Here is a 22509-nt window from a genome sequence, read left to right on the forward strand (position 1 = left end):
GGTTATTGCCTTGGTTCCTTATGTGCTATGAGGAGATTTGGCATAAATTGAAGAAATGAAGTTATGTGTCCCTAATATCTCCATTGAATACTTTGACAATATAGAAATTCAAAGCATTACTGTTATTTGTATCATTCCAGGGGAGGTCACTCCAGGATTATCTCAGGTGGAATATGCACTTCGAAGACATAAATTAATGTCTCTGATCCACCAGGAAGCACAAGAGCAGAGTGGGACAGACCAGACAATAGTTCTGCTCTCCAATCCTACATACTACATGAGCAATGATATCCCCTATACATTCCATCAAGACAACAACTTCTTATACTTATGTGGATTCCAAGAACCTGACAGTATTCTGGTTCTTCAAAGTCTCCCTGGCAAGCAATTACCAGCACACAAGGCTATACTTTTTGTGCCTCGGAGAGACCCCAGTCGAGAACTTTGGGATGGCCCACGATCTGGAACTGATGGAGCAATAGCTCTAACTGGAGTGGATGAAGCATACACACTAGAAGAATTTCAACATCTAATACCAAAACTCAAAGGTAACGAGTGGGAGCTGAAGTTGAATCATGAGCTAGATTGGCATTAATATCTTCTTGGGTGGTCTGGGAGGTGGCACAGAAGATAAAGAAAGCATTAAACTCTCAATTATGAGGTCCTGAGTCCGATCCCCAGCAACACATGTACCAGAGTGATGTCTGGTTCTTTTTCTCTCCTCCTAGCTTTTTTTTTTTTTTAATTATTTATTTATTCCCTTTTATTGCCCTTGTTTTATTGTTGTAGTTATTATTGTTGTCGTTGTTTTTGGATAGGACAGAGAGAAATGGAGAGGAGAGGGGAAGACAGAGGAGGAGAGAGAGAGAGATAGACACCTGCAGACCTGCTTCACTGCCTACAGGTGTGGAGCCGGGGGCTCGAACCGGGATCCTTAAGCCGGTCCTTACGCTTTGCACCACGTACGCTTAACCCGCTGCACTACCACCGGACTCTCTCCTCCTACCTTTTCTTTTGCTCTTTTTTCTTAATATTTATTTTCTTTTAATTAATTAATTAATTTTATTTATTTATTTATTTATTGGATAGAGGCAGAGAGAAATTGAGAAGAAAGGGGGAAATAAGTAGAGAAGGAAAGAGACAGACACCTGCAGCCCTGCTTTACCACTCGGAAAGCTTTTCCCCTGCAGGTGGGGACCAGAGGCTTGAACCTGGGTCCTTGCATACTATAATGTATGCGTTTAATCAGGTGTGCCACTGCCTGGCCCCTTCCTCTGACCTTTCTAATAAGGAAATAAAATTTATTATTATTATCATTATTATTATTTGACTCCAGGGTTATCGCTGGGGCTCGGTGCCTGCAATATGAATCCACTGCTCCTGAAGGCATTTTTTCCATTTGTTGCCCTTGTTGTTATTGTTGTTATTGCTGTTGAATAGGACAGAAATTGAGAAAGGAAGGGAAGTCAGGGAAAGAAATATACCTGCAGATCTGCTTTACTGCTTGTGAAGCTACCCCCTGCAGGTGGGGATCTAGGGGCTCAGACAGTGATCCTTACACTGGTCCTAGGCTTTGCTCCATATGTGCTTAACCCACTGCACTACCACCCAGCCCCCAATAAATAAAATCTTTAAAAATATACCTTGAGGAAGCCAGGCGGTAGCACACTGGGTTAAGCACACATAGTGAAGAAGTTCAAGGACTTGGGCAAGGGCCCCTGCTGGGTTATTAGGGTGCCTTCTGAAGGAAAGGGGAGTCAGCGAGGTAATCAAGTGAGAGACATGTCAGCTGCTTCAAGTGCAGGAGAGAGGTACCTCTGTCTACAGAGCTGTATTTTTAAACAAATATTACAAATATAAAAAAAATTACTACCCGGATATAGTTGATACCATGTAAGATTGTTTTCATTAACATCAAGGATACAGTTGGCATCATGCAAGATTGTTTTCATTAACATCAAGAATAACCTTAAACAACATTATTATTTTAAGTATGCTTTTGTTAGAAAGTTCTCTAGGTTTGGGGCATCCTAATCTCCCCTTGAAAGTTCCCTTGGTCTGGGCTAGCCTAAATCTTCCCTTCAAAATTCCCTTGAAATGACCATCTGTGTTTTGACCATCTCCCTGTTTTGACCTTCTGTATGAATCAACATTCCTCCCTGTACCTCAGCCTAATAGCTTTTCTTCTTAACCCATTCTTGGATGGGTCTAACCAGATCATTTAAACCAAGTCGTTTATGATAATCTAGTAAGCTGTCTACCTGCAAAAACTTCTGCTGTAAAATAAGCACACACCATGGGGGCTCTCTTTTGGCTAATCTTTGCACATATGAAAGTTTACTAACTTCTACCCATATACCCTAACATTAGCTATTAAACTACACAACCTCTGTATCCATCATAGATACCTGTAAGTGGAAGCAGGGGGTCTGTGGGTGAGGGTAAGCAATAGGGCTTTTTTATATTTAGGTGGAAACCACAGTCAGCCACTTATTCTCTAAGCCACCCATAGTTCTGGCTTTTCATCTGAGTCCAGCTAATTGAGAAGCTGTAGTGGTGACAAATAGCTCTTTTTCTTAAAAGCCTCCTAATGAGTACAGCAGCTTTAGCTCTTAGGCCATTTTTAGTCTTGTTACACTCATTGCCATAATTGTTGTCACAGTGTACTTCCCCTGAGGATCTCTTTTTATTGTCTCCAGGTAATATTTGTGTATTTTCAATATAGTCAATAAGTCCTCAAATTATCAGTGTAATTGGAAACAAAAAGATGAATATCTTCAGTTTAGTCAAGGACTTCTTGTTTTGCAGGCAGCCTTGGCCTGCCCCATACTTTGTAAGGCATCAGACTTGACTTCACCTCCGCCAGGTCCCAATTAGAGCCCCTGGCTCCCCACCTACAGAGGGTTGCTTCAAAAGTGGTGAAGCAGGTCTACAGGTGTCTCTTTGTGTCTATCCCTTTCTGTCTTCCCCTCCTCTCTCAGTTTCTCCTATCCAACAACAGCAGCAATAATAACATTAATAACAGCGACAACAATAGAAAAAATGGTCACCAGGAGCAGTGTATTCATAGTGCCAGGCCTAGTGATAACCCTGGAGGAAAAAAGAAAAATAAAAACACCGGGGTCGGGTGGTAGTGCCGTGGGTTAAACGCACATGGTGCAAAGCTCATGAACTGGCCTAAGGATCCCGGTTCGAGCCCCCGGCTCCCCACCTATATGAGGGTCATTTCACAAGCAGTGAAGCAGGTCTACAGGTGTCTGTATTTCTCTCCCCTTCTCTGTCTTCCCCTCCTCTCTCGATTTCTCTCTGTCCTATCCAACAACAATGACAGCAGTAACAACAACGATAAACAACAAGGGCAACAAAAGGGAGAAAATGGCCTCCAGGATCAGTGGATTCGCAGTGCAGGCACCAAGCCCCAGTGATAACACTGGAGGCAAAAAAAAAAAAAACCAATAATTATATATGTCTTGAATACTAAGACAAAATTTGTAATATTCTGTATGACTATCCTAAGAGCTTGTCTCCTTGAATATCATGAAAGAAACAGTAGTTTACAGAAGAACGGGCTACTTTAACTATTAAATTTGTATATTCAGTAAATACTTATTATTTGAGTATTGATTTAGAGATTGTTAATTTACTTATAAAGTAGAAGATGGGCACCAAATAGTAGCACACCTGGTTCAGCTCAAATGTGACTATGCACAAGGAACCAGGTTCATGCCCCTGATACTCCTCTACAGGGGAAAGCTTCACAAGCGTGAAGTAGAGCTGAAAATATATTTCTTTCTCTCCATCTCTATCTCCTCTTCCCCTCTCAATTTCTCTCTGTCCTATCAAAAAAATACACGAGAAGGTGAATATTGGCCTCTTCAGACTTAATGACTAAATTTATTATTATTTTTTTTTCCACCACTCACTGCTGCCTATCTTACTGTTGTCAACTCATTTCTTTTTCTTTTTTTTTCTTTTTACACCAGAGCACTGATCAGCTCTGCCTTATGGTGGTGTGAGGGATTGAACCTTGGAGCCTCAGTCATGAGAGACTCTTTGCATAATCATGCTGTCTAGACACCCCCTTTTTGTCAACTCTTCAAAAGGAGTCAATAATATGAAAGGAGGATCCATGCATCACCAGCATCAAATTCACCTGGTGATGCATATTAAAATCACCAATGTATAGTAGGCAATGTAAAATTAGATTTCTACCCCATGTCTGCTAAATAAGTATGTGCATTTTTTTTCCTTTTCAGGAGCTTCTCGGAATCTATACTGTATATTATAAACTATCCTTAGTGACTTATAAATCTACAACTCTTGAGGGTTTTTATTTTAATTTCTAGTATTCATTTAAAGACAAATTTGATAAATAAGATAACGAGTTGGTAAAGTGGGAAAATAACTGATTTTAGACCAAAATAATGTAGTATTTTGGTCTGATTTTCTTGTCTGATTTCTAATCCAATTTTCAAGCTAGTTCCTAAAAGAAATCTCAAAACTTGTTTCCAGCAATAATGGGATATATATTGGACTTATTTTCCGCAACATTTTGTTCATTTAAATGTATAAATTGCTTGAAATATTTTATTTCATATAAATATTATCTGTTTTATGGAAATTAGTGCCAATTTAGCTAGATTTGTGAAGTTTTCTTATATCTTTTAAAGTCTCCTTAAGTGTAGGGTGCAAGGGTCCAGGAGTTGGCGTAATTGATAAAGCATTGGACCTCTCAAGTGTGAGGTCCTGAGTTCAATCCCTGGCAGCACATGTACCAGAATGATGTCTGGTTCATTCTCTTGCCTCCTGTCATCAGCATGAATAAATAAGTAAAATCTCTAAAAAAAAAAATACAAAATAAAAAAGTGGGGGGTGCAAAATTATTTCCTTTGTAGCCTTTTCATTTCTTGAGCTAGTTAATGACAATCATGTTCTACAGTATAAATTTCATTAACCTACTATTATTAAAATCTTACATAAAATATACTGTTCAAATATTTATTCCCTTTTGTTGCCCTTGTTTTATTGCTGTTATTATTGATATCATCGTTGTTGGACAGGACAGAGAGAAATGGAGAGAGGAGGGGAAAACAGAGAGGGGGAGAGAAAGACACCTGCAGACCTGCTTCACCACCTGTGAAGTGACTCCCCTGAAGGTGGGGAGCCGGGGGTTCGAACCGGGGTCCTTACGCTGGTCCTTGCGCTTTGCGCCATGTGTGCTTAACCCACTGTGCTACCCTCAACTCCCTCATCCACCATTTTAAAGTCAATATTATCTTCTTTTTTTTTTTTTTTTAAGATTTCTTTTATAGGTTAAATATGAAAGAGAACAAGAAAGAGAAAAGCACCATTCTGGTATATGCAGTGTTGGGGTTTGAACCAGGAACGTCAGGCATGAGAATCTGATGTTCTACCAGTTGAGCTGTTTCTCCAACCCCCCTTTTTTTTTAAGAGGGAGGGAGAGACAGAGAGGCAGATAGAGACTACCGTATTGAAGCTTCTTACTATGTGTTGGGGTCAATGACAGTATTGCACAATATCCAAGGAAGCTATTTCACAAGCCCTTACTCAGCATTTTTAATCTTAGTAGTTTACTAGATAAAAGCACTAAGCAAAAGGAAAGATTAGTGGAATCACTATTTTAATTTAATTTTATTTTTTATTACCAGAGCACTGTTCAACTCTGCCTTATTGTGGTTCTGGGCATTGAACCTGGGACTTATTTTACTTTTAAATGTTACTTACTTGATAGAGATAGAAAAGTCAAGAGAGGAGCAGGAAACAGATATACCTGCAGGACTGCTTTCCCTCTTCAAGTGGGACCAGAGGCTTAAACCATTTACTTTAAAAACAGAAATCTAAATAGGTTAGACTGTGATTTCACACATTGACATCAGCTAGTAGTAGCTTTTTCTTTGTTTTTAAAAATACCATGCTTTTTTAAAATCAGAAATAGAGACATATACACCAGAGTATTACTCAGCTCTGTCTATGGTGGTGTTGAGGATTGAACCTGGGACCTCAGAGCCTCAAGCATGAGAGTCTTTTGCATAAGCTACCCTTGTTTTATTTTTTTTAATTATAAAAAAGTAACATGTGTGTCCTCCTCCCCAATACTACTCAGTTCTAACTTATGGTGGTACTGAGGTTTGAATTGGGAGCTCAACCTCAGGCTTAAAAGTTGTTTACATAGCCATTATGCTATCTTCCCCCAAGCCCCAGACTAAAATTATATTAAAAATAAGATTGGGGGGAGTCAGGCGGTGGCGCAGTGGGTTAAGCGCACGTGGCGCAAAGCGCAGGGACCAGAGTAAGGATCCCGGTTCGAGCCCCCAGCTCCCCACCTGCAGGGGCGTCGCTTCACGGGCGGTGAAGCAGGTCTGCAGGTGTCTATCTTTCTCTCCCCTCTCTCTCTGTCTTCCCCTCCTCTCTCCATTTCTCTCTGTCCTATCCAACAACAAAGCAACGTCAACAGTGGCAATAATAACCGCAACGAGGCTGCAACAACTAGGGCAACAAAAAGGGGGGAAAATGGCCTCCAGGAGCGGTGGATTCATGGTGCAGGCACCAAGCCCAGCAATAACCCTGGAGGGGAAAAAAAAAAAAAATTAAAAAAAATAAGATTGGGGGGGGGTCGGACAGTAGTGTAGCTGGTTAAGCGCAGATGGTGCAAAGCGAAAGGACAGACATAAGGATCACAGTTTGAGCCCCCCGGCTCCCCACTTGAAGGGGGGGTCACTTCACAGGCAGTGAAGCAGATCTGCAGGTGTATCTTTGATTGCTTTCTGTCCTATCCAACAGCATCAATGGCAACAATAACGATAACAACAACAAGGGCACCAAGAATGGGAAAAAATGGCCTCCAGGAGCAGTGGATTTGTATTGCAGGTACCGAGTCCCAGCAATAATGTGGAGGCAAAGAAAAAAATTAATTAATTAAATTAAAAAATAATAAAAACAATAAGATTGTTGTTTTATATTTAACAACATATTTAAGCAACATATTTAAGCCATTTTTAGTTTAAAATGAACATATTTAGGACATTGTGTATCTAGCAAAAAGTTTTAGAATTTGGGTTGGAGAGATCATATAATATTGTTATTTCTGCAAAGACTCTCATGCTTAGGATCCAAGGTTGTAGGTTCAGTCCCCAGCACCACCACATGCCAGAGCTGATTAGTGCTCTGGTAAAAAGGAAAATTGTTAACGATAATAATAAATATTTAAGATTTCCCCCCTCTTATATCCTGAAGTATAAAATACTGCTCATTGACTTTATTTTTTGCCCCCAGGGTCATTGCTGGGGCTCAGTGCCTGCACCATGAATCCACTGCTCCTAGAGGCCATTTTTTTCCCCCTTTTGTTGCCCTTGCTGTTATAGCCTTGTTGTGGTTATTATTGTTGTTGATGCTGATATCGTTCGTTGTTGGATAGGACAGAGAGAAATGGAGAGAGATGGGGAAGACGGAGGGGAGAGAAAGATAGACACCTGCAGACCTGCTTCACCACCTGTGAAGCGACTCCTCCGCAGGTGGGGAGCTGGGGGCTCGGACCGGGATCCTTACCGGTTCCTGTGCTCAGCGCCAGGTGCGTTTCACCCGCTGCGCTACCGCCCGATCCCCAATCATTGACTATCATGAAGAAAAAGAGAAAGGAACAGATGGAAGATTTGAGCCATATCTCAAGCAAGTGTAGACCATATCATATATATACATACATATACGTATATGTATGTATATATATGATATATATGATAAAATATATATATATATTTAACCAGAGCACTGCTTAGTTCTGGATTATGGTAACGCTGGGGATTGAACCAGGGACTTCAGAGCCTCTGGCATGAAAGTCCTTTTGCATAACCAATTTGCTATAGTCCCAGCCCTATATGTCCTTAATCTTTGAGTCTCTAAAAATCACAAGGTGAAATGTGATTGTCTTTAGTGAGAATGCATGACAGATAGAAAAAGAGTTTTCTCCTATACATGTTCATTATCAAAGGTTATCAATTACTGTTTCTGTAGCTATGAATAATTGCTCCTATGTAAGAAAAGAACCTTAATTCACAAGTTCTGAGGTTGTTTGTAAAAGAATAAAACAATTTTAATCAAAAGTATTTTTTTCTGTTCTTTCATGTAATTTAATCCTGTAAATAATAGTTTCTATGATTACTAAGTTAATAAGTAGTGTACTTGGATCTTGAATAAAGCTCTTAATCTCATGTATCATTTTTATAAAAAACACAACTTTGGGGACTAAAAAGCTGTATGTGTGTTTTATTTTTTTATTATTATTATTTTAACTGTAAAGTCTCAGAGCTTGCCTTTTTAGGTAATGGTAATTCAGGTCTTACAGTCTGAACTGTACTCAAGTCATTAAGGCAGTGTGTGTGTTGTCACTGCTTTTATTTTAACTTAATTTTTTGATTCCACATTTTAAGCTGAGACAAACACAGTTTGGTATGACTGGATGAGACCCTCTCATGCACAACTTCACTCTGACTACATGCAGCATTTGACTGAAGTCAAAGCCAAGAGCAAGAATAAAGTTCGGATTGTCCAACAGCTGATACAACGCCTCCGACTGATCAAATCTCCTGCAGAAATTGAGCTAATGCAGATTGCTGGCAAGCTAACTTCACAGGTATGATTCCTGCCCACACAGAACTTTATCCAGATTTTAAAATCTAAGATTCACTAGGCACCTTGAGGTTGTGTATAGTGTAGTAATCACACAGCAGATGAAAAAGTAGATTCAGGAGTTGGGCTGTAGCACAGCGGGTTAAAAGCATGTGGCTCAAGGACCAGCATAAGCATCCTGGTTTGAGTCCCCCACACCCCACCTGTAGGGGAGTCGCTTCACAAGCGGTGAAGCAGGTCTGCAGTTGTCTTTCTCTCCCTTTCTCTGTCTTTCCCTCCTTTCTCCATTTCTCTCTGTCGTATCCAACAACTACAACAATAAAACAAGGGCAACAAAAAGGAATAAATAAATAGAAAAAAAAGAAAAAATAGATTCTACTTTGGGTTTTAATAAACAGGTCCAGCGACTTGCTCAGTATCTGCTGTCTTGTATTTTAGTTATTTCCCCTTGGGACAATGTAATTTAATTCCTTTTTTTGTTCCTTTCCCTTTTTTTAAAAATTTCTTTATTGGGGAATTAATGTTTTACATTCAACAGTAAATACAATAGTTTGTACATGCATAACATTCCCCAGTTTCCCATATAACAATACAACCCCCACTAGGTCCTCTGAATCCTTGGACCTATATTCTCCCCACCCACCCCTACGATATGCCAATTCCATTTCAGGTTCTACTTGTGTTTTCTTTTCTGATCTTGTTTTTCAACTTCTGCCTGAGAGTGAGATCATCCCATATTCATCCTCTGTTTCTGACTTATTTCAATTAACATGAATTTTTCAAGGACCATCCAAGATCGGCTGAAAACAGTGAAGTCACCATTTTTAACAGCTGAGTAGTATTCCACTGTGTATATATACCACAACTTGCTCAGCCAATCATCTGTTGTTGGACACCTGGGTTGCTTCCAGGTTTTGGATATTTCAAATTGTGCTGCCAAGAACATATGTGTACACAGATCTTTTTGGATGGATGTGTTGGGTTCCTTAGGATCTATCCCCAGGATAGGAATTGCAGGGTCATAGGGTAGGTCCATTTCTAGCCTTCTGAGAGTTCTCCAGACTGTTCTCCACAGAGGTTGGACCAATTGACATTCCCACCAGCAGTGCAGGAGGGTTCCTTTGACCCCACACCCTCTCCAGCATTTGCTGCTGTTACCTTTTCTGATGCATGACATTCTCACAGGAGTGAAGTGGTATCTCATTGTTGTCTTTATTTGCATTTCTTTGACAATCAGAGACTTGGAGCATTTTTTCATGTGTTTCTCGGCCTTTTGGATCTCTTCTGTGGTGAATATTCTTTCAATGTCCTCCCCTCATTTTTGGATGGCGTTATTTGTTGTCTTGCTGTTGAGATTTGCAAGTTCTTTATATATTCTGGTTATTAGCCTCTTGTCTGATGTATGGCATGTAAAGATCTTTTCCCATTCTGTGAGGGGTTTCTTGGTTTGGGTAGTAGTTTCTTTAGCTGGGAAGGCTATCAGGGGAGGGGATGGGATATGGAGATCGGGTTATGGGAATTGTGCAGAATTGTACCACTCTTATTCTATGGTTTTGTTAATGTCTCCTTTCTTAAATTAAAAAAAAAAAAAAAAAAGGAAACATTGACAAAACCACAGGATAAGAGGGGTACAACTTCGCACAATTCCCACCACCAGACCTCCATATCCCCTCCCCTCCCCTGATAGCTTTCCTATTCTTTAACCCTCTGGGAATATGGACCCAAGATCATTATGGATGCAGAAGATTGAAGGTCTGGCTTCTGTAATTGCTTTCCTGCTGAACATGGGCGTTGGCAGGTCAAACCATACTCCCAGCCTGTCCTTCTCTTTCCATAGTGGGATAGGACTCTGGGGAAGTGGCACTCCAGGGCACATTGGTGGGGCTGTCTGTCCAGGGAAGTCTGGTCGCCTCCTGCTGGCATCTGGAACCTGGTGATTGAAAAGAGAGTTAACATACAAAACCAAACAAATTGTTGACCAATCATGGACCTAAAGGCTGGAATACTGCAGATAAAGTGTTGGGGGATCCTCCATTTTGTAGATAGCTAGTAGGCATATTTTAGTTATATTTCAAAGGACCTGTAGCTATACTAGTGTTTTTTGTTTGTTTGTTTTGCCTGAGCCTGAAATCTCATATGCAGGTGGATCCTAATTATTGTCTGGGGAGATGACGTCAGGGCTGGAAAAAGGACCAGAAAGTTGGATCAGGGAAGGGAGTAGCTCCCTAATATGGGAAAGGGGTATAAATATTGTTGACTATAAATCCCATCGATTTGATGTGATCTGGGACCCATAATCAGCTTAGGAGCCTGTGTGACCTCTGCATCCCTGTGTAGGTCTGAGCTCATATTCTGTGGTCATGAATATGAACATTCCATGCTGCCTCAATGTTGTTCCATCTTCTTCAGGTGTAGCATAGAGTATGTTGTCCATCCTCCCGTTGGAGGATGGAACATCCTCTACCATTGTTGATTCAAGTTGTGGGCCCACAAAGGGGTCTGTTGTGTTGTTCTTGATAGAGATGACTGGTAACAATGGCGAGAGGAACCTATTCGAGGTCTAAGCCCATCATGTCTGTTTGGGAATCTCAGGACTCCCCAACTCGGGCCCCAGCTAATGGGGTGACTAAAGAGTCATTGTTAAAGTATGCCAGTCTCTTGCCCTTATTCAGTTTTTGCAGTCCCTTCTTTGATAAGGTTAGCTTTGGAGTGAGTGAGGGAAGTGTAATAGGAAGTAGATGAAGAGGGTTTCTAAGTCTAAGTAGACACTGTTTCATTATGAACTTTATACTGACTCACTGCAGACTATTGTGTAGTTTTGCTTTCAGGTATATATTTTGTCCTAATTTATGGATACACATGAACATATGCTCTATCTTATGGGACCCGGCCTATATCTAGGTTTTGGGACTTTGTTAGGAAGTGAACCTCCTGGAATGGAATTAGAGAATACCGTGAAAGGAAAGGTCTCACCCGAGTGATGAGGATGAAGGGTTGGCTTTCCATGCCTGACATCTGTACACAGTCTGAGGTGTAGTATACTGAGATGGTTCCCGTTGCATTGAGGTGTTGTGATCTTTTGTCACTCTGCTCTCTCTCTCTGTCTATAAAAATAAGTTAAAGGGGAATCAGCGCACCAGGTTAAGCGCACATAGTACAAAGCGCAAGGGCCCAAGCAAGGATTCCAGTTCAAGCCCGACTCCCCACCTGCAGGGGGGGACACTTCACAAGTTGTAAAGCAGGTCCGCAGGTGTCTGTCTTTCTCCCTCTTTATCTCCCCTTTCTCTCTTAATTTCTCCCTTATCTTGTCCAATAAAATGGAAAAAAATGGCCTCCAGGAGCAGTGGATTTGTAGTGCCGGCACCAAGCCTCAGCAATAACCCTGGAAGCAAATTAATTAATTAATTAATTAATTAAAGACAAAGCTATTAGTAAAGAAGACACATAAAACCAAAAATAGCAATTAAAGCTGTCATTTATTATAGGAAATAGGTACCAGGTAACAAAGTATTAAAGCAAGACTACTTGTCATAGTTTATGATTGTCTCACAGAGAGGAAACTGCAGCTGCTAAGCCAGGTGCTGCCTGCTACAGTCCTCCCTAAGTCAGGGCCAGGCAGAGTACATTTTCACTCCTGGCTCAGAAACCACAGGTACATGCACAGAGCACCTCAAAACCAAGAATGCCAGAATGAAATCTCAGCCTGGAGTTTTGGTTTTCAGTCTTGTTGGCTTATTCCTACTATGTAGCAACAAAGCCCTCCAAAGGTCTCATAGAGAATGAGTCTAAATTATTAATTCCACTGCCTGAAAATTCCTAGCAGCACTCTTAAAAAGAAAATATTTACTTGATGAAAGAGCCAGTTAGAGGCAGTACCACTCCATCATATGTGCACTAGTGATTGGATTTGGGTCCCCCCGTACATGAAAGTTCTGCACTCTACCTATGGAGTCACTGGCTCGCTAGCACTTTTTTATTTATTTATTTTTATTTATTCCCTCTTGTTGCCCTTGTTTTATTTTTGTAGTAGTAGTTGTTATTGATGTCGTCGTCGTTGTATAGGACAGAGAGGTGGAGAGAGGAGGGGAAGACAGAAAGGGAGAGAGAAAGAGAGACACCTGCAGACCTGCTTCACTGCCTTTGAAGCGACTCCCCTGCAGGTGGGGATCTGGGGACTCAAACTGGGATGTTTATGCCGGTCCTTGTGCTTTGTGCCACCTGCACTTAGCCCACTGCACTACCACCCTACTGCCTCTCTAGCACTTTTTAAAACTGTTGTATTTACATCAGATCTATCATGTTAGCCATTTTAAGTATATAGTTCAGTGGCATTAAGTACATTCACATTATTTGTATGAGTGCTACCACTATATTCCAGAACATTTTTCAATAATATCATATTGAAACTTGTTATCCACTAAGACAGTAATTCCCCATATCCCATCTCTCTCTTAACTCCTAGTAAATTACTGTTATACTTTGTAGCTATGAATTTAAACATTTTCAGTATCTCCTAAGTAGAATCATACAAGGTCTATCCTTTTGTTTTTAGTTTTTACTTAGCATAAATGTCTTTAGGATTCATCCGTAATTTGTCATATATCTGATTTTCCTCTTTCTTTTTTTCCCTATAATTTTTTAGTAACAAATATCAGACCTGAGGCCTCATACAGATACTATATTCCTGGCCCCTGAATTCATTTCCTTTTAAGACTAATATTACATTGTATATTTATAGGTAGACATTTGAGTTATTTCCTTCATTAGGCAATTATGAATAATTCTGCTATGAACATTGTAGTACAAATATCAGTTTAAGTTCATGCTTTCATTTCTTTTTGATATATACCCAGAAGTGGAATTCTGGAATTAAATGGTAAATCTGTTTCATATTTTACGGAAACAGCCTAATACCTACACCATTTTACATCCCACAGGCAATGAGCAAGGGTTCCAATTTCTCCATATTTATGGTAGGTAGGTACTCTTTATCTTAGTGTGAGCCATAACCAAAGTAAGAGTCACCCATCCTATGTGTGTGCTTACTTCCTTCATTAGATAGCCAGTGCAATCGGTTCTGTCTGCATCCATAGAATTTCTGCCACTTCTGTAGGAACTTAACCATATCTCTGACAAGAGAGAGAAAGAGAGAGAACAGTTGCCCATTTCTAGGTATGTATGGTAGACCCATCCTTTAATCGACTCTAGCAAACCAGGAATTCCCAGTGAACCAGAGTGAGAATTTCATCCACTTTGCAATGTTTAAAGCCAGACATTATTCCTTGATGTAAAATTTAAATCCTCAGGAGCCATCTTAAACAAATTCATTGAGGTATTGCATGCAAATCTGCAGAGCAGGTCTGCAGGTGTCTACCTTTCATTGGGGTGTTACTTCCTAATCTGAATAGCTTCTTCCATGGTTGTTCTGTTCTCTGTCATTGGTTTGCACCATCTGAATCATCTGCCTTACAGTGTGTCTCACAGGTTGCAAAGATTCATAAAAAAACGATAGTGACAATGATCTAGGAGGTGGTGCAGTGAATAAAGTGTTGAGCTCTCAGGCATGATGTACCAAGTTTGATCCCCACCAGCACATGTGCCAGAGTGATGCTCTGGTTTGTTCTTTCTTTCTCTTCCTGTCCCTTTCATTAATAATTGAAGTCTTAAAAAAAAAAATGATAGTGACCCAGGTGAAATTCATCTTTTTTTAAATATACTTTTTTTTTTTTCCTCCAGGGTTATTGCTGGGCTCGGTGCCTGCACCATGAATCCACCACTCCTAGAGGCCATTTTTCCCCCCTTTTGTTGCCCTAGTTGTTGCAGCCTCGTTGCGGTTATTATTGCCACTGTTGACGTTGCTTTGTTGTTGGATAGGACAGAGAGAAATGGAGAGAGGAGGGGAAGACAGAGAGGGGAGAGAAAGATAGACACCTGCAGACCTGCTTCACCGCCTGTGAAGCGACTCCCCTGCAGGTGGGGAGCTGGGGGCTCGAACCGGGATCCTTACGCCGGTCCCTGCGCTTTGCGCCACAACCCTTGTTGCCTCCACTGTGAACCCAGTGCTCCTGTGGCCATTTTTTCTTTTCTTTCCTCTTCTTTTCTTTTCTCTTATTTTCTCTTCTTTTCTTTTCTTTTTTTTCTCAGAAGAAACCTGGCTATCTCCACTAAATCTCATCAGTCAAATATTCCTGAAAGAACTAATATTCCCTTTGGAAATCAATACTGTCATGCCCACAAAAATCACAACATTAGGTCAACAAAATTGTAGAACCTCCAGTGTTTTGAATGTGTAGTTAAACTACATGGTTTCAATGAGACTACTTTTCATCCTCTTTTTTCTTTGCAGGCTTTCATAGAGACCATGTTTGCTAGTAAAGCCCCTGTGGAAGAAAGTTTCCTTTATGCTAAGGTAAGCATCAAATGCTTGAAGACACTTTTAAGTAATTTCATCAATTTGCAAGTGACATCCTTGGTTTCTTTTGGATGTCAGTATATCAGTCAGTAAAGATTGGCTCTTCTTTTTCTTTTATTTCTTCCTTCCTTTATTCTCTTCCTCTTCCTCCTTTTTTTTTTTTTTTTTTTAATGAGAGAAAGGAGGGGAGAGAGAAAGAGATAACCAGAGTATCATCCAGGCACATGTGATGCATGGGATCACACTTGGTACCTTATAATTAAGAGTTGAATACATTATCTTTTTCACCACCTCCTGCACCACATAAGCAGTTGATTCTCTTTCTTTCTTCCTTCTTTCCTTCATTAATTTCTTTCTTTCCTTTTTTCTTCTTGATCCTTAAGTGTCACTGGTGATTTGTTAATTGAGTCTAAAATATATACAGTAAGCCCAGGATATGGTATAGTGAGTAGGGCACCGAACTTGGAAGCATGAGGTCTCAAATTCAACCCCTAGTATCCCATGTGCCAGAATAATGTTCTGGTTCTCTATGTGTGTCTGTCTATCCCTTTATATCTTATGTTTATACATAATTTTTTTAAAAACTTTAAAAAAATAAAATATGTCGAGCTAGGCCTGTGTAATACCTCACTTAAATAGTGTACTGATTGCCATGTGTACAGCCTAGGTTTGAGCCCTAACTCCGCCTCACTGAAAGAAGCTTTAGTGCTGTGGTCTCTTTCACTCTTTCTCTGCCTCTCTGTCTCTATCTAAATAAATAAATGCAGAACTACAATTAAATAAAAGACATTACAAAGCAGAATAAAGAAGGAAAAATGTACATAAATGTAAGTTGAATAACAGTAGCTGTAAAGAAGAGACTTTGAAGTTATATATTGCCAGTGACTCACCAGTCTCCAGTTCTATCCTAAAACATAATGAAATTAAGTAGAATTGCAACCCAGTAAGTAGTGCAGTGGATAAAGCATTGGACTAGCAGGCATCATGTCCCAAGTTCAAGCCCTGGCATTATTTATGCCACAGTGGTACTCTGATGGTCTCTCTCTCTCTTTTAATATTTATTAATTTATTTGTTTATTGCAAAGAGAGGGCAGGTGGAGATAGAGGAGAGAGACCTGCAGCACTGCTTTACCACTTATGAAACTTAGCCTCTGTAGGTGGGGGATCAGGGGCTTGAACCTGGGTCCTTGTGCATTATAACCTGTATGCTATGCTCAACCAGGTCCACCACTCAGTTACTGTCCTCTCTCAACTAAATTAATAAACACGAATGAATGAATGAATGAATGAATGAATGAATGAATGAAAAAATAAATGGCAGCGATTGCACAATGGTTATGCAGAAATTTTTTTTTTCTTGGTTGTCACGGCCTTCACCACTCCAGGCCAACTTTTTTTTTTTTTTTAATATTTTATTTATTTTGGGAGTTGGGTGGTAGCACAGCACATTAAGTGTGGGTGTAGCAAATGTAAGGACCGGCGATAAAGATCCTGGTTCAAGCCCCCGGCTCCCCACCTGCAGGGGAGTCACTTCACAGGCGGTGAAGCAGGTGTGCAGGTGTCTGTCTTTCTCTCCCCCCCCCTTTTTTTTTATGAGGTGGAAGAGAGGAAGAAAGAGAGAGAGAAAAACTAAATCTGTGCTGTAGCATTTGCCATGTCAGGGATCAGACTGAGGGTCCGGTGCATTTAAGTCCCGTGCTCTGCTTGCTGAACTACCTTCTGGCCACTGTGATGTTTTATTTTAGAGCATTTACTTGGCAGCATTTAATCAACTTTTATTTTAGAATTTCAGGAAATTTGTAAGAACTTAACAGCTAGTTCCTAGATACCCCATACCCAGAAATTGTGTTGCTATCTTAATATTTGTCACTACTAATGAACTGGTTGGCACATTGTTATTAACTACTGTCCATACCTTACTAGGATTCTTAGTGTCCAACTGACATCTTTTTTCTGTGTCAGGATCCCATACTACATTTATTTATTTATTTATTTTAAGATTTAATTCTTTATTGTAAAAAAGAGAGTCTGCTCCATTTTTGGCATATGAAGTGCTGGAGCTCAAGCTCAGGGTCTTATGTATACAAGTCCTGTGCTCTGCATGATGAGCTTTCTACTTGGACACTTTTAGGAGAGATTTATTTGGGACTGGGCAGTGGCACATCCAGTAGAGCACACATGCCACAGTGAGCAAGGACCTAGCTCCTTGTCCCCATCTGCAGGGAGAAGCTGCAGAAGTGGTGAAGCCATAATACAGGTCTCTCTCTCTCTCTCTCTTTCTTTCTTTTTTTTATTTTTTATTTCTTTATTGGGGAATTAATGTTTTACATTCAACAGTAAATACAATAGTTTGTACATGCATAACATTCCCCAGTTTCCCATATAACAATACAACCCCCACTAGGTCCTCTGTCATCCTTCTTGGACCTGTATTCTCCCCACCCACCTCTCTCCCCCTTTCTGTCTTCCTCTCCTCTCTCCATTTCTCTCTGTCCTATCCAACAATGACATCAATAACAACAATAATAACTATAAGAATAAAAAACAATAAGAGCAACAAAAGGGGTTAAATAAATATATAATTAAAAATATTTTACTTTATTTTTGAGAGAGATATAGAGGAAGGGAGAGAGCCACAGAAACATCAGAGCACTGCTCAGCTCTGGCTTATGGTGGTGCAGGGGATTGAACCTGGAACTTTGGAGCCTCAGGCATGAGAGTCTGTTTGCATAACCATATGCTATCTCCCCTTCCCCAGGCCAACTTTTTCAGATAAAAAAAGACAAAGTGGTCCAGGAGGTGGCACAATGGATAAAGCATTGAGCTCTCAAGTATTAGGTCCTGAGTTAAATCCCTGGCACATACCAGAGTAATACCTAGTTCTTTCTCTCTCTCTGCCTATCATTCTTCATGAATAAATAAAATCTGAAAGAAAGGTAGGAAGGGAGAGAAACAGAAAAATCTCACAGCACCGAAGCTATATTGAGGGCTAAACACAAACCTGGGTCATGCCCCTGACAAAGCAAGCCCACTATCCAAGTTAGCTATCTTATCAACCCCAGAAAGCTTTTTATGTTGTGGTTAAATAAGTAAATCTTTTTTCCCCCTGATAGAACAGACATTGAGAGGGAGAGACAGAGAGATACAGCATTGCTTCACCACTCATGAATCTTCCCTGTGTGGGTGGGGGTCAGATTCTTGTGGACTGTAATATGTACGCTCAACTGGGTGCGCCACCTCCTGGAACCTATAATCATTTTTAAAAAATATTTATTTATTCCCTTTTGTTGCTCTTGTTTTATTGTTGTAGTTATTATTGTTGTCGTTGTTGGACAGGACAGAGAGAAATGGAGAGAGGAGGGGAAGACAGGCAGAGAGAAAGATAGACACCTGCAGACCTGCTTCACCGCTTGTGAAGCGGTTCCCCTGCAGGTGGGGAGCTGGGGCCTCGAACTGGGACCTTTATGCCGATCCTTGCGCTTTGCGCCCCATGCGCTTAACCCACTACGCTACAGCCTGACTCCTATAATCATTTTTTTATATATGTTTATTCATTCCCTTTTGTTACCCTTGTTTTTTTATTGTTGTTGTGGTTATTATTGTTGTTATTGGTGTTGTCTTTGTTGGATAGGACAGAGAGAAATGGAGAGAGGAGGGAAAAACGGAAAGAGAAAGACACCTGCAGACCTGCTTCTCCGCTTGTGAAGCGACACCCTACAGGTAGGGAGCCGGGGGCTCCAACCGGAATTCTTATACCTATCCTTGAGCTTTGAGCCCTTGCGCTTCGAGCCATGTGCGCTTAACCTGCTGCGTTACTGCCGACTCCCCTTTTTTTTTTCAACTAATAGAATGTATAGGGCCGGGTGGTGGCACACCTGGTTGAGCACACATGACAATGCACAAGGACCTGTACTCAAGCCCCTGGTCCCACCTGTAGGGGGAAAGTTTTGTGACTGGTGAAGCAGTACTGCAGGTATCTCTGTCTCTCTCCCCCTCTATCACTCCTTTCCCTCTTGATTTCTGGCTGTCTCTATTGAATAAATAAAGATAATGTAAAAAAATTCTTTTTTTTTTTTTGACATTTTTTATTGATTTAATAATGATTGACAAGATTTGGGATAAAAGGGGCACAATCCCATACAATTTCTACCACCAGAGTTCTTTATCCCATCCCCTCCATTGAAAGGTTTCCTATTCTTTGGGAGTATGTACCCAGGATCATTATGGGATGCAGAAGGTGGAAGGTCTGGTTTCTATAATTCTCCACTGGACATGGGCATTGGGAGGTCGATCCATATTCCCAGCCTGTTTCTTTTTTTTTTTTTTTTTTTTTGTTTTGTTTTGTTTTTCCCAGGTTCCTTCTTTTTTTTTTTTTAATTAATTTTTTATTTATAAAAAGGAAACATTGAAAAAAACATAGGATAAGAGGGGTACAACTCCACACAATTCCCACCACCAGAACTGTGTATCCCATCCCCTCCCCTGATAGCTTTCCTACTATTTAACCCTCTGGGAGTGTGGACCCAAGGTCATTGTGGGATGCAGAAGGTGGAAGGTCCGGCTTCTATAATTGCTTCCCCACTGAACATGGGCATTAACTGGTCGATCCATACTCCCAGCCTGTCTTTCTCTTTCCCTAGTGGGGTAGGGCTCTGGGGAAGTGGAGCTCCAGGACACATTGGTGGGGTTGTCTGTCCAGGGAAGTCTGGTCGCATCCTGCTAGCATCTGGAACCTGGTGGTTGAAAAGAGAGTTAACATACAAAGCCAAGCAAATTGTAGACCAATAATGGACCTAAAGGCTGGAATAGTGTAGATGAAGAGTTGGGGGGGCCCTCCATTTTGTCGATAGCTAGTAGGCATATTTTAGTTACATTCCAAAGGGCCTGTGGCTATACTAGTGGTTTTTTTGTTTGTTTGTTTTTGCCTGAGCCTGGAATCTGATATGCAGGTGGATCCTAATTATTGTCTGGGGAAGTAGTGTCATGGCTGGCAGAAGGGCCAGAAAGCTGGATCAGGGAAGAGAATAGCTCCCAAATATGGGAAAGGAGTATAAATATTGTTGATTGTAAACCCCATCGAATTGATGTGATCTGGGGCCCATATTCAGCTTAGCCTATGTGACCTCTGCATCCTTATAGATCTGAGCTCACATTTTGTAACGTTTCAAGATGCCCCAATATTAGGTATATTGGGGGTGCATTGGTACATTTCCAGAGCATATAGTGTGATAGCTATTTGAAAATTTAAGGTTAGTAATTTAGATTATTATGTTGGTGCAGGGGATTGGACTTGGGACTTCAGAACCTCAACTTGAGAGTCTCTTTGCATAACCATTATGCTTTCTACCCCCACCCCAGGAACTAATTTTAATAGTAGGGTTGAATGAATATTGGAATAAAAATAAAAGAAATGAATTGACATTATAGCATTAAAATTTGAAGGGCCAGGTGGTGCCACACCCAATTGAGCACACATGTTCTACAAGGCCCCCAGGTTCAAGCCCACTGTCCCCACCTGCAGGGGGTACCCTTTCAGAGCAGCGAAGCAGTACTGTGGTGTCTCTCTGTCTCTCTATCCAATAAATAAATAAAAATTTGAATAGGTTATCAATAGTTCTGTAGTAGTAATGAGAGAAGAGTCTTGAATGGAGATGTGGGCTGTTGAAGAGGGCATGCTGGGGCAGCTTGAAAACATTTTTTATTCCATTGCAATTCTAGTCATACTTTCCTGTTGTGTTTTAGTTTGAATTTGAGTGCCGGGCTCGTGGTGCAGACATCTTAGCCTATCCACCTGTGGTTGCTGGAGGTAACCGGTCAAACACTTTGCACTATGTGAAGAATAATCAACTAATCAAGGTACACAAAATGCCCTTTAGAGCTGCCTTCTCTGGGGTCCAGATGCCATCGTAGAAAACTCACCTCATCGCTTTCTAGTTTGTAGCTTTCTCAAGATATCTGTCATTTATAATGCACTTTGTTATTTAAAATCTGCAGGCGGGGACAGAGGGCTTGAACCTGGGTCCTTGTATAACATGTATGCTCAATTAGGTGTGCTACCACCTGGCTCAAATTTTAATGCTTTAATGTCAGTTCTTTTATTTTATTCTAACACTCACTCAACCCTACTATTAAAATCAGTTCCTGGGGTGGGAGCAGATAGTATAATGCTTAGTAGTCCTCTCATGTGGTACTGGGGCTCAAAGCTAGGGCCTTGTGCACTCTACCAGGTAAACAATCTCGCAGCCCCTATAATTTGTTCATTTTAATTGCTGCAATGTAGAATAACAGTTAAATTGTAGTCTATGAACTTAAATACATTTTCATAAGAATTCTAAGACATTTGTCTTCTCTACTCATTCTTTCAAATGTAATGTAGTGTCCTAGAAGTTGTATGAAATGTGGTACCATGCCAGACTGAAAGCAGACACAGGTATTAAATGCCAGCTGTCTTTTATTATACTACACAGAGATTTGCAAAAATATAAAATAGCACCAGTTTTCTAAGTTATTTAGATTATTTGGAGTTTATGTATAAATATGAGAGAGTTTCACAGGAGACAGAAAGGAGAGACAGAAGCCACAGTACAATCTGAAACATGTGGTGCTGGTGGTTGAACCAGGAACCTCAGGCATATGAGCCCAGTGCATTACCAGTTGAGCTATTTCTACAGTTGGTAGATTATTTATCTTAACATGTCAATGGATTCTTTTCAAATATATTAATAAATAAAACTGATATAACTATTTGCACAGGTTGGGTTTCAGTAAGCTAGCAAAGGTTTTCAGATCTCTTTCATATTCACATTTGCCTTACACTTCTGTCGTGTTTTCAGGGATTTGAGTAGATTCGTCTTTCAAGAAACAGATTTTCTCTTTAGTTGTCTAATCTTCTATTTCAGCCATCCACTGAGTGTTTGATTACAGCATTTGGTTTTAACTCCTGTTTAATTCCTCCCTGTCTTGCATAATTAATTTGGATCATTTCTTGTTGTTTGTTTATCTTTTTGTGATTCCACCCTTTATCCCTTTAGTGCTTCATAATAACTATTCTATATCTGGTAATCCACCATCTGAATGAAATCCTGGAAACCTAAATTTCATGTTTGTTCTTCCTATTGACTGTCACTCAGTAACCTACTTCGTTACAGTATTGACTATTTTGTTTGGTTGTACTTTGTTTTATTCTGTTGTGGTTCTTTTGCAGAACAAGACCCTTGTACGTGAGTGATTTCACCACTCCTAGTCTACTTTTTCATTCAGGCAGACAAAAGAAGAGGCACTATGCCATTTGGTGCTTCCTTAGCAATCCCATGTGGTGCTGAGGCTCAGACCTGGGCCCTGCCTATGGCAAGGCAGGTACCCTGCCCAGTGAACTACCTCTCTGGCCTCTTACAAGCATGATACCAGTGCTCCCAAATCAACTTGTTAATGTTTTTTTAACTTATAAAATGGAA

At 40.5% G+C, this 22509-nt stretch overlaps 1 protein-coding gene across 5 annotated transcripts in view; it reads left to right on the top strand.

Moving 5' to 3' along the window:
* Window positions 1-22509, top strand: part of XPNPEP3 (X-prolyl aminopeptidase 3) — a 64596-nt gene that overhangs the window by 29375 nt on the left and 12712 nt on the right. For 3 of the 5 annotated variants that reach the window (XM_060189026.1, XM_060189024.1, XM_060189028.1), the window contains exons 3-6: window positions 141-548; window positions 8445-8647; window positions 14990-15052; window positions 20798-20911. In XM_060189026.1, coding sequence (XP_060045009.1) covers window positions 141-548; window positions 8445-8647; window positions 14990-15052; window positions 20798-20911 — 788 coding nt within the window. The remainder of the gene's footprint in view (window positions 1-140; window positions 549-8444; window positions 8648-14989; window positions 15053-20797; window positions 20912-22509) is intronic. The other 2 variants (XM_060189025.1, XM_060189027.1) reach the window with 2 other exon arrangements.

This window comes from Erinaceus europaeus, chromosome 4, assembly GCF_950295315.1.
Source record: "Erinaceus europaeus chromosome 4, mEriEur2.1, whole genome shotgun sequence".
Lineage (NCBI taxonomy): Eukaryota > Metazoa > Chordata > Mammalia > Eulipotyphla > Erinaceidae > Erinaceus > Erinaceus europaeus.